This window comes from Arvicola amphibius, chromosome 11, assembly GCF_903992535.2.
Source record: "Arvicola amphibius chromosome 11, mArvAmp1.2, whole genome shotgun sequence".
NCBI lineage: Eukaryota > Metazoa > Chordata > Mammalia > Rodentia > Cricetidae > Arvicola > Arvicola amphibius.
This window is the reverse complement of record NC_052057.2, coordinates 54,740,387-54,752,606: the sequence shown is the minus strand read 5'-3', so window position 1 is coordinate 54,752,606 and position 12,220 is coordinate 54,740,387. Positions and strand designations below refer to the sequence as shown.

At 39.0% G+C, this 12,220-nt stretch overlaps 1 protein-coding gene across 1 annotated transcript in view; it reads right to left on the bottom strand.

Annotated features, from left to right (window-relative positions):
* Hps3 (HPS3 biogenesis of lysosomal organelles complex 2 subunit 1) overlaps positions 1 to 12,220 on the bottom strand; it is an 89,521-nt gene that overhangs the window by 26,356 nt on the left and 50,945 nt on the right. The window contains 7 exon segments of the mRNA XM_038346931.1: positions 383 to 571; positions 880 to 1,065; positions 2,484 to 2,717; positions 3,656 to 3,836; positions 4,837 to 5,018; positions 10,320 to 10,422; positions 11,308 to 11,462. Of these exon segments, the coding sequence (XP_038202859.1) occupies positions 383 to 571; positions 880 to 1,065; positions 2,484 to 2,717; positions 3,656 to 3,836; positions 4,837 to 5,018; positions 10,320 to 10,422; positions 11,308 to 11,462 (1,230 nt within the window).

The window sequence follows — 12,220 nt, the reverse complement described above, 5'->3', positions numbered from 1 at the left end:
GTAGGGGCTAGAGAGATAGCCTCAGTAGGCAATGTGTTTATGTCACAAGAATGAAGACCTGAATTTGAGTACAAGAACCGACAAAAATGTCAGGTATGACTACACATTTGTAATCTCAATGATGAGGAAGCAGAAGGGAAGATTCCTGGGGCTCTCATGCTAACTAGTACAGCCTAATTGATAGTCTGCAGGTCAATTAGAGACTTTGTTACAAAAGAAATGCACAGAGTTCCTGAGAATACCTGAGAGTGACCTTTAGGCTCTGCACACAGCATCTGCATCTCTCTCTTTCTAGATTTCTCTTTCAAAAATAAAACAAAGCTAAGAACACATTATTGCACCATGCAATGTATGCATTTAAGACACTATTTCATTATCTTACCAAATCCTCTGCTGTTCTCAATGGTATGGTATCAGGGCATTGCCTCTTAGATATCCTCCAGATGTACTGAGTTGTAAGCTTGAAGAAGAGGTCCTGAAGAACCATGTTGGGGAGACAAGCTACAAGCTGAGCCTCCCAGAAGTCTACCAAAAGCTGAGGAATTGTGTCTTCATCCTTTCCACACAGCACCTTGAAAACAGGGTACCCAACATAAATCCTGAGCCAGATGTGAAACAGAGCTATTGTTCCACCATGTGGTCATGTAGCTTATAAATTTGGCTTGACTGCCATGGCAAGAGCAAAGATATATATATTCTAGGTTGTGTGCATGAACGTTTTGAAGAAACATTCTTTTAATCTGTATATTTACATTACAAACTGATTACACAGAATCTGTCCTTTCAAAGATGAATGAAAATTCACTTTAGTTCTATTCCCTACTCTCCTTTGGTTTCTATCAGGTCATTCAGAGAAATTATATTTTTAACTGGACAAACCTTAAAAAAAGAATCTGCTTCTTCAATTCCAATTTTACCATTTTTCTGTAAGCCCAGGACTGAAGCCAGAAGCAATCCAGGCTGAGTTTCCTTCAAGTGAATTGCAAGTTCAGTAGGAACAATCTGTCCTTTCCAGTGTTGAATCAACAGCTGAGGTTCCAGAATGAAGCCATACAGCAGCTTCACCTTCAGGTTCAGAAAGAAATGTTGGAATAAAGTGCATGTGACTCAGTTCACATGTATATCCCAATGCACGCATCCAGGGGAAAGCTGTAAACATTTTATTTCCATTTTTATCCTCTTATCCCAAGAAGGAGATTATTAGCTGTCTTATGTAAATAATTTATAGATAACTAAACTTAGAGATATTCTATTTTTTAAAGAGTTTTAGATTAGGGAGATACACACACACACACACACACACACACACACACACACATATATATATCCTAAGTCTTCTCAAATTTTTATAAAGAAAACTCTGATTTTTAGAATTCTACTCATTTCCAAGCAGATGCCCCGGTGCTGACTTCTTATCATAGCAAATTGTCTCCTGGTATAATGACGTCTTTCCCCTGTTTTAGAAGACATGTTTATACTGGAAACATTTGACCTAGCAGGCAGCACTAACAACAAGGCCCGGGCTCTTAAGTCACCTTGACAGTTCAAGCTGACCAACTGTGCAATCAGAGACAAGTAATTTTAGCTCTGGGTCTCAGGGCTATCATGTGTGTAAACAGTTGTGACAACACTGATCTCAGCACTAAACGAGAATAAAATGAAATAATCCATGCAAGCAATTTAGAAGAGGCCTAGGAAAACGAGTGCAAAATTATCCTTCGTCCCCACCTTAAGTGATTAACATCGTTGGCCTCTGTCCTAAATGATCCCTCTTTCAAAATAAATAAATAGATAGATAGATAGATAGATAGATAGATAGATAGATAGATAGATAGATAAATAAATAACCTTTCTTCCTTTGGTGCACCATTTAAATATCCATTACTCCATGGTGTCACTTGTGGTTTTCCTGAGTGGAGAGCATTTTTGACCTATTAGATTCCTATCATTTACAGTTAATATCCTTCTTTCTATACTAAAAAGCCCTCAAAACCCTATTGTGCTTCCAGTGAACACACTGTCTCTTACACTTACTTTAATTGTCAACTGTGGGTACTGCTCTTATACTCTTCTGTATCAAACATAATATTCTGAATATATGTGATACTAAGATGATGAAAGCCTCTGCTGATATTTATCAGTCATTTTTCTTTTGTTTCATTTGCCAGTCTAAAATCCCACTTAGAGTAGTCCTCATCTAATACTGTCTATTATCTATTATTAAGAAACCATGAGGTAGGCCTGGAGTGATGTCCTACACCTTTAATCCCAGTACTCAGGAGGCAGAGGCATGTGAGTTTAAGCCTAACCTTGTATACAGAGCGTGTTCCAGGACAGCCAGTGCATTTAAACAGAAAAATCCTAACTCAAAAAGAAAAGAAAAAAGTAGTCACGAGGTACAAAGAAGACAGAAGAAAGCCAAGTGCCTTGGGACCACCTCCAATCCTCTCTGACTGTAGCCAACACCAGGCCTGGTACTCTACCTCTGAATGGCTCTTCATTTCATTTGTGTACAGGTCAAGATCTCCCATTTTCAAGGCCACTGCTGCCTTGGTCAAGGTCACTAAGACTGGTGAAGATTTGTCTGTATCCAGCTTCATTAAATAATGCAAGGCAGTTGAAGGATCAATATTCTTCATAGAGGGACTACAGAGGACATGGGGCAGTTGCTTCGGCTCAGCCACATGAAATATTTGAGCTACTTTTGCTGCTAGTTCCTTTAACAAGTATGAACAAAGAATAAAGGGTTAGCCAATGGAAAGCAGTATAATCAGAAAAAAAAGGAATGTATAAATACAAAGTCAACAGATAAACAATATAAGTTATGATTCAGAAACAGTGTTTGGGAAACTAGAAACGAGATGACATGATCTGTCTGCAGAGATGCAATGAAAAAAAATCAGGGAAAATATATACCAATTTGTGACCAACATTTCAACTTCATTCACACAGGAAAAATGTTATTATATTCAAAAGTCTACAATTTAGCCGGGCGGTGGTGGCGCACGCCTTTAATCCCAGCACTCGGGAGGCAGAGGCAGGCGGATCTCTGAGTTCGAGGCCAGCTTGGTCTACAAGAGCTAGTTCCAGGACAGGCTCTAGAAACTACAGGGAAACCCTGTCTTGAAAAACCAAAAAAAAAGTCTACAATTTAAAAACTACAACTTAGTTCAAAAATATGCTCTAATGTAATTCAAAAGAAATTTTACTCCCCTTCAAATCTCCAAGTATATGGTATTGCAATATCCAACTGTGCTTAAAACACAGAAAGGATTAAAAATAATCTATAATAATGTTTTGGACACTTGAAAAATAAGTCAAATAGAGTTAAAAAAAGAAAAAAAGGAAGGCAGGACTTGATTCTATCTTTCACTTCGGAAATGGATGTCACTATGGTTGGGCAGGTCCCTCAATCACAATAGATAACACCTCCATGCTAAATACTAAGGAAATAGGAGAAGGTGACCCCTAAACTTTTGTCCAAGTTGTAATTCTAAAATCATTAAAGGAGAAAAGAACATGCTGATTTTTTTCTTTTAGTGGAGAAGTAGAAAAAAGTATTTGGAACTTAAGTTCTAAATACTATTTACTAAAAGAAATTATTAAAATAAAAAGTTAAAAACAAAGCTGTAACAGTATAGGAAAATATATTCACTTCATTTAATTCTTCACCCAGGTTTTCATAAAGTGAATGGTTAATATAGAATATTAATCCTCTCTCATATTTCTGTGATTCACTGTCTTCCGTCCAGTCCACACGGGCCAAAACTTCAGCCAGAGACAATTCAGACATCTTATAGTACGGCAAGGCGAGATGGGATTGCTCAGTGTCAAGCCTAAAGAGGGAAATTTTAAAAGGCTTCAAATTTGTATTTGTAGGTTATCTACTTAACACAGTTAGTAAGAACACAGATAATGCTTTAAAAGAAATCATACTCACGATGCTTTCCTGCTGCCAAAGCAACCATATTTGATTTTTAAAGTCACTCTAATCTGCAGTTTCTTTTTTTCTGAACACGATTAAGGTGGAAAAGCAATCATTCATCAAGTGAATTTTAATTTTCATTTTTGGTTTTTCAAGACAGGGTATCCCTGTATATCTCTGGCTCTCCTGTAATCTTGTAACTCACTCTGTAGACCAGGTGGACCTCAGTGTCAGAGATCTACCTACCCCTGCCTCCTGAGTGCTGGGATTAAAGATGTACACCACAACCCTAACCGGCATGAATTTTAACATTTAATATGCCTCTAAAATAATGGCATTTATGGTTCAGCATAGCCTATTTCAGTCATTTCTTATCATTTGCCCAAGTTAAGTAGGCCTGTAAAACAACTGATTACAAAAACTTTTATATACATGGTTCTCAGAAATAAAAATCTCTATTGACTGTAGTGTTCCTTTGTGATATCAAGAGAGCACGGATTACTGATATTAAAACATCAGACTGCTTCAGTGACACGCCTCCCTCAAGCTAACAGACAAGAAACAAGTATTAAAGCTATCTCAGGTCTTTCTCTCTGGTCATGTGCCCCTCAAATCCTGAAAATAAATATACTATAAAATAAAGAAAATAAATAAAGTAAATAAATAAAGCCACCCTGCAAATTCAGAGTTTGGTAGTAGGTTTACTATTTCTCTAACAAACTATGACACTTTCAAGACATTGGGCAGGTCATATTCACTTCGTATATCTATACCACAGTACCTGACACTCAACATGCATTTAAGAAATGATTGTAAAATAAATTTTAAAAAAAGTGAGCCAACTCCCAGAAATAAAAACCCTGGTAAGTACATGTAAAATTCTATAACAAGGCTTCAAAGGCCACACAGACCTGCTGTAACAGTCTCCAAGGTGTCCACAGCTCTCCTTAAAAGCTTCTAAAAGCTCTGCTTTTTCTGCAGGCTCCAGTCGACTGCTCTCCATCAGGGCAGCTCTCACTAGCAGATGAGCCTCACTAAGCAAGTGGATACAGCTCTGGGTTTTCACAGTCTTATAGGTGTTACTGTAGTGTACCTGAAACAAGAAGACAAATAGCTAGTGTTGCTGAAGAAAGATCGCCAATTCCTCACCCTGTCCCTACTCTTCATCTGGCGTTGGATGGAGATAGAGACAGAGACCCACATTGGAGCACTGGACTGAGCTCCCAAGGTCCAAATGAGGAGCAGAAGGAGGGAGAACATCATCAAGGAAGTCAGGACCGTGAGGGGTGAGTCCATTCACCAAGACAATGGGACTGATCTAATGGGAGCTCACCAAGGCCAACTGGACTGGAACATCAGGAGCATGTGATCAAACCGGACTCTCTGAACATGGCTGACAAGGAGGGCTGACTGAGAAGCTAAGGACAATGGCACTGGGTTTTGATTATACTGCATGTACTGGCTTTGTGGGAACCTAGTCTGTTTGGATGCTCATCTTCCTAGACCTGGATGGATGGGGGAGGAACTTGAACTTCCCACAGGGCAGGGAACCCTGACTGCTCTTTGGACTGGAGAGGGAGGGGGAAGGGGGAGGGGGAGAGGAAGGGAAATGGGAGGAGAGGAGGAGGTGAAAATTTATAAAATTATATAATTTAATAAAAAAATGAAAAAAGAACTTCATTATATTTTGTTAATAAAATTAATATATAGGTATATAAACACAAAAAGTAACTAAATCTGTGGTTGCATATTATCTTAGTTTGTTTTTTATTGCTGTGATAAAGCACCACCATCCAAGGCAACTTGGGAAGGAAAGGGTTTATTTATTTTGTTTACCCATCACACAGTTCATCACTAATGAAAGCCAATGAAGAAACCTGGAGGCAGCAACTGAAATGCAGACCAGCAAGAACACTGCTTAGGCTTGGTCAGCCTGTTTTCTTGTCCTTCTCCTCCTCCTTCTATTTTTTAGACTAACTTATTTAATTTTATGTATATGGATGTTTGAATGTTTTGCATGCATGTATATCTATGTACTCCATGGATGCCTGTAGGTCAGAAGAGGTGCCACATCAGATCCCCTGGAGCTGGAGTTTTGGATAGTTACAAGACATAATGCAGATGCTGAAAAGTGAACTTGCTTTCCCTAAGTGCTTTAAACCACTGATCCATCACTGCAGATCTCAGTACCCTCCGTCTGCTTTTTTATACTATTCTGGGCCACCTGCTCAGGTATGGCACTGCCCTATGGAACTTGGCCCTCCCATATAAATCACAATCAAGAAAATCCCCTACAAATTTGCCTACAGGCCCATCTGATGGAGGAATTTTCTCTAATGTGATTCCTCTTCCCAGATAACTCTAGTTTGTGTCAAGTTGGCAAAAATACCTAATCTGGCCCTTTAATAGGGCCTTAGCAGGGTATTTTCTTTCTCCACAATCCCCTAAATTTCACCTTGTAACTAACAATGACATCTATTTCCATATTCACAGTGGGCATACAAAAACCATCACTGGCTAACCTTCTTCATGGGCATCATTAGACTTTAGGAGTCACTTTTAGATGAGAACCAACACTGTCCAGGACAAAACTGATAAGTATCAGAAACAAGTCAGTCAATCCTTAACTATATTACAAAAACTGACATCACCAGTGAGGCAACAATGGTCATTACCTGCTTCCATAATTTCATATACTAGGAAAATACACGGAAAACTTATCCATCCCCCGTGACCTCAGTGGTTTCCTGAAACACAGACAGAAACTGCACAGAGCAGACCAAAAGGCAACCTGCTTACCACCCACTGAGAGGATCCTATAATCCCACTCTGCCCCAAAGCCACCCATCTCCCGCAACCTCAGCAGCTCCCTGAGACACAGACAGTGACTGCACAAAGCAGACCAAGAGGTGAGTGACCAGTCTCCCAGCTGGACAGCCCAGTCCCTAGGCCCTAGACTCCTGGGCAAAAGCCAGAGCCCCTCCCACGCCTATCTCAGCTGCACTAGCCTCGGCAGGAAAGCTTTCTGCAGGAAGGCAGCTCTACCGTCTCACCATCAAACCCTGTTATCTACAAGCCCCACTCTGCCGCCAAACCCACCCATCCCCCAGGACCTCCGCGGCTCCCTGAGACAGAGACAGCTACTGCACCAATGGCTCCAAGTGAGTATCTCTGAGAAACAGACACGGACTGCAACTATAGGATCAAAAGGAAAAGTTACTGCCTGCACCAACTGAGGAAGAGATGGGTAAAGAAGGTGTGGCACATATACACATTAGACTTCTACTCAGCGGTAAAAAACAATGACATTTTGAATTTTGCATGCAAATGGATGAAAATAGAAAACACTTTACTGAGTGAGATAACCCAGATCCAAAAAGATGAATATGGTATGTACTCACTCATTAATTGATTCTAGCCATAAACAAAGGACACGGAGTCTATAGTTCGTGATCCTAGATAACCTAAATAATAAGAAGGTGAACCTAAAGAAAAACATACATTTATCCTCCTGGATATTGGAAGTAGACAAGATCACTGGGCAAAAGTTGGGAGCATGGGGGTGCAGATGGGGGGGGAAGAAGGGGAGATGAGGAGAGAGAAGAGAGAAGGGGAAGATTGGGGAGAGCTTGGGGAATGGGATGGCTGAGATGGAGGAAGTGTGGGTATAGGAGCAGGGAAGAAGATATCTTAATTAAGGGAGCCATTTTCGGTTTGGAAAGAGACTTGGCTCTAGAGCGGTTCCCAGGTGTCCAAGCGGATGTCCCCAGCTAGGTCCTTGGGCAGCAAAGAAGAGGGTTCCTGAACTGGCCTTGTCCCATAGCCACACTGATGAATATTTTGCATATCACCACAGAACCTTCATCTGGCGATGGATGGAGATAGAAACAGAGACCCACATTGGAGCACTGGACTGAGCTCCCAAGGTCCAAATGAGGAGCAGAAGGAGGGAGAACATGAGCAAGAAAGTCAGGACCGTGAGGGGTTGGTCCAACCACTGAGACGGTGGAACTGATCTAATGGGAGTTCACCAAGGCCAGCTGGACTGGGACTGAACGAGCATGTGATCAGACCAGACTCTCTGAATGTGGCTGACAATGAGGGCTGACTAAGAAGCCAATGATAATGGCACTGGGTTTTGATTCTACTACATGTACTGGCTTTATGGGAGCCTAGTCTGTTTGGATACATACCTTCCTAGACCTGGATGGAGTTGGGAGGGCCTTGGACTTCCCACAGAGCAGGGCACCCTGACTTCTCTGAGGACTGGAGAGGGAGGGTGTAGGAGGAGTGGAAGGAGTGGGAGGGAAATGGGAGGAGGGGAGAATATGGAAATTTTAATAAATAAATAAATTTAAAAAATAAAAGAAAACAGAAAAAAAGAGAGACAGGTAGATGAGATGCAAGAATACGTCCAACTATTAAAAGAACAATTGGCCCCACCAGAACCTAGTGTTCCTACAAAAGAAAAACTTGAACATCCCAATGCAAAGGAAGCAGAAGAAAACAATCTTAAAAATCACTTTATGAAGATGTTAGAGACCCTTAAAGAAGAAATGAAAAATGCCCTTAAAGAAATAAAAAGGACATACAAAAAAATTGGAAGAAATCAATAAATCTCTCAAAGAAAGCCAAGAAAAAGCAATCAAACAGGTTAAAGAAACAGTTCAAGACTTGAATATTGAAATAGAGGCAATCAAGAAAACACAAACCAAGAGAATACTGGAAATGAAAAATCTGAGTAACGAACATGAACTAAAGATGCAAGCATAACCAACAGAATGCAAGAGATGGAAGAAAGATTTCAACCAATAAAGATATGATAGAGAAAATAGATTCATCTGTCAAAGACAATAATGAAGTCAACAAAGTCATACCATATCCAGAACACCATCTAGGACATCATGAAAAGACCAAACCTAAAAATAGTAGGGATAGAAGAAAAAGAAGTCCAGCTCAAAGGCACAGAAAATATATTCAACAAAGTCACAGAAAAAACAATTTCCCAACCTAAAGAAGGAAATGCCTATGAAGATACAAGAAGCTTACAGAAAACCAAATAGACTAGGCCACCAAAAAGTGCCCTCACCACATAATAATCAAAACACAAAATATGCAGAATAAAAAAAAGAATATAAAGAGCTGCAAAGGAAAAAGACCATGTAACATAAAAAGGCAGAAACATCAGAATAACACCCAATTTCTCAATGGAGACTCTGAAAGCCAGGTCCTGGACAGACATTAAGAGACTATGAATGCCAAACCAGACTACTATTCTCAAAAAAACTTTCAATCATTGTAGATGGAGAAAACAAGATATTCCATGATAAAAACAAATTTAAACAATACCTATCTACAAATCCAGTCCTACAAGAAAGCACTAGAAGGAAAACACTAACCCAAGGAAGTTAGCTGTACCACAAAACTCCAACCCAAGGAAGTTAGTTATACCCACAAAAACATACAATAACAACATATATATTAATATATATTATATATAACATATAATAAAACATATATAACAAAAAATAATCCCACACTAGCAAATCCTAATGAAGGGAAACACACACATCACCACCCAAAAAAATCACAGGCATTAACAATCATTGGTCATTAATATACTTTAATATCAATGGACTCAACTTAGAAAAAGACACAAACAAACAGAATGGATAGCAAAACAGGATCCATCCTTCTGCTGCATATAAGAAACACACCTCAACCTCAAAAACAGACATTTCCTCAGAGCAAAGGGTTGGGAAAAAATTTTCCAATCAAATGGACCTAAGAAGAAAGCTGTTGTAGCTATCCCAATATCTAACTAAAAGTAATTAAGAGAAATGAAGAAAGACATTTCATATTCATCACAGGAAAATCAATGAAGATGAAGTCTCAATTCTGAACATCTATTCCTCAAAGACAAGGGCACCTACATATGCAAGAGAAACATTACTAAAGCTTAAATTGCACATCAAGCTGCACACACTAATATTGGGAAACTTTGACACCCCGCTCTTACAAATGAACAGGTGTGCCAGGAAGATTATGAATGCGTTTGTGGCAAAATAAGCAGCACACTAGGACTCAAAGTCAATGGCTTAAGTTAGTTCAGTAGACCTCTCTATGAGAGAGTATAAGTAAGGAGCCTCTGAAAAGCCAAAAGCTGTGAAAACATGCTTGACTGTCCTGATGGAGCCTAAAAGCTGTCTTGATGCAGCAAACTGAATGCATAATTAACTAGATCTATTTTGTTTTCCTCTCTTGAGATTTCATAGTGAAATACAAGGGACAGAGGTTGGGCAGTAACAAGAGCCATATCTGTCTAGAACCAATCTCTTACATTCAATTTTACTCTAAATTTCTATGAAAAAGAATCAGATGTCTGAAAAGGTACCATTTCTTTGTATAGCTGAAGTGGTGCAATGGTATTCACAATATACAGGTTCCATCCAGCCTCAGCTATGGGGGAGATTCTTCTCCTAACACTGGCATCTTTTCTAGAACAGAAAAGAATCAGACTTAGGAGACAAGTTATTAATAAACTACAGTTTTCTCCTGTAAATATTGGGTACTATAAAATAATACAAATATGACATCACTTTCATTTAATTTTCCTTGGTATTTAGCTATACACATAGTCAATTTTCATAGTTCACATCACCTCACATTTACACATTACACAGTAGTAGCATTTACTACTGTCATATACAGGTAAGCCAACTTGTTTCCAATTCTCCAAGACTAAGCTCCTCTATTTGGGGGCATGCACACCTAACAGCTTTGACAATCCTCATGTCCGATCCCTCTTCATTGTGGTGTCCATGAGTCTAGCATGTCAGGGACCACAAAATCTTATCAGAAACAACATGTAAAGCATTTACATCACTGGGAAATGTTGAAATACATAAGTGTGAGTTGGCTTAAAGTGTCATCTCTTACTTTTTCTGTGTTTTTTCTTTAATATAAAATGAATTATTCTTTAATATAAAAATATAATAAGCTCTTTTATAACATAAAAATGACCTTTGAATAAAAATTTAAGTACTGAAATGCCAAAGAAGAAAAGCAGGGAAGATTTTTGTGGCCAGGATTAACATTAGGCATTCTGTCTATCCCCATAATTCCATCTTTTATATTCTTATCCACAGTACAGGTGACAGCTACTGGAACTATCTTATAATTCATTTCTTATAAAAGTTCCAAGTTTAATTGTAAACAATATTTTAGAGATAATTGTACCTTTATTTTCTCTGGAAAAGCCACCAATCTGATCATTCTGAGTTTAAATTTAAAAAAAATAAAACTAAGACAAATACACATTATACCAGTTACACTTCATTCCAGAAACTGGCAGAAATGTGTGGGGCTAGCAGAATACTTACAGAAGTCTCTTGGGTGATTCTCTTTTCTCTGAAATGGCTTCAGTGTCTGCCTTGGTCAGAAGTATGATGTGGTTTTTAAAATGGCAGATGGCTTTCAGTCCTATGAAAAGCTGTATCCTTAGGGCACACACATCCATACTGACAGGTGGGCAAGCCTAATGAAGGAAAAACATCAAATTTAACCAAGGAATGAAGGTATGTGGACTTCATCTTCAAAAATCCAGGCTTGGGATGTATCTCAGTTAGCAGAGTACATGAGGCCCTGGGTTCAATCACCAGCGTATAATACTGGGAATAGTGACTCATACCTCAGTCAAGAGGTGGACACAGGATGACCAAAAGTTCAAGGCTATAGTCAGCTACAAAGTGAATTAAGAGGCGAACCTGAGATACATGGAACCTTGTCTTTAAAAACAAACCTACAAAGTCAGTCTGTTCATTTGATTAAAAAATTCTCCACCCAGTTCCTGCTCTTTAGAATACCAACCTATGCATATCAGCCACCACCTATTTTATAGATCTTTTCTGAATTGATGACTATAAATACAGAAAGAAGGTCTCACAGCTGGGAAGCTACTGGAGAATAGTCCCTGAAGACCCTGTTGGAAGAGTAGCCCTGAAATTGTTACCTGTCCCTCAGTAAAATATCTACTAAATGGCATCTCAAGGCTTAATCAGATGCTATAAAAGACCACACTGTAGCACATAAAGCATATAAAATGTTTTCTTTGCTTGTATTTTTTACTGCCCTCACTGTAAACCCCTTGGTTGTAAACAAAGTCTTGGACATCTAACAGCCTGAGGCATGTGTTAAGTAAATTGGGAGGAGCCAGGATAGTGTTCCAACTCAAGACATTAAGTGGAAGAAAACAGACAAGATATAATAGGCCATGAATAGAGTATAAGAAGCAGA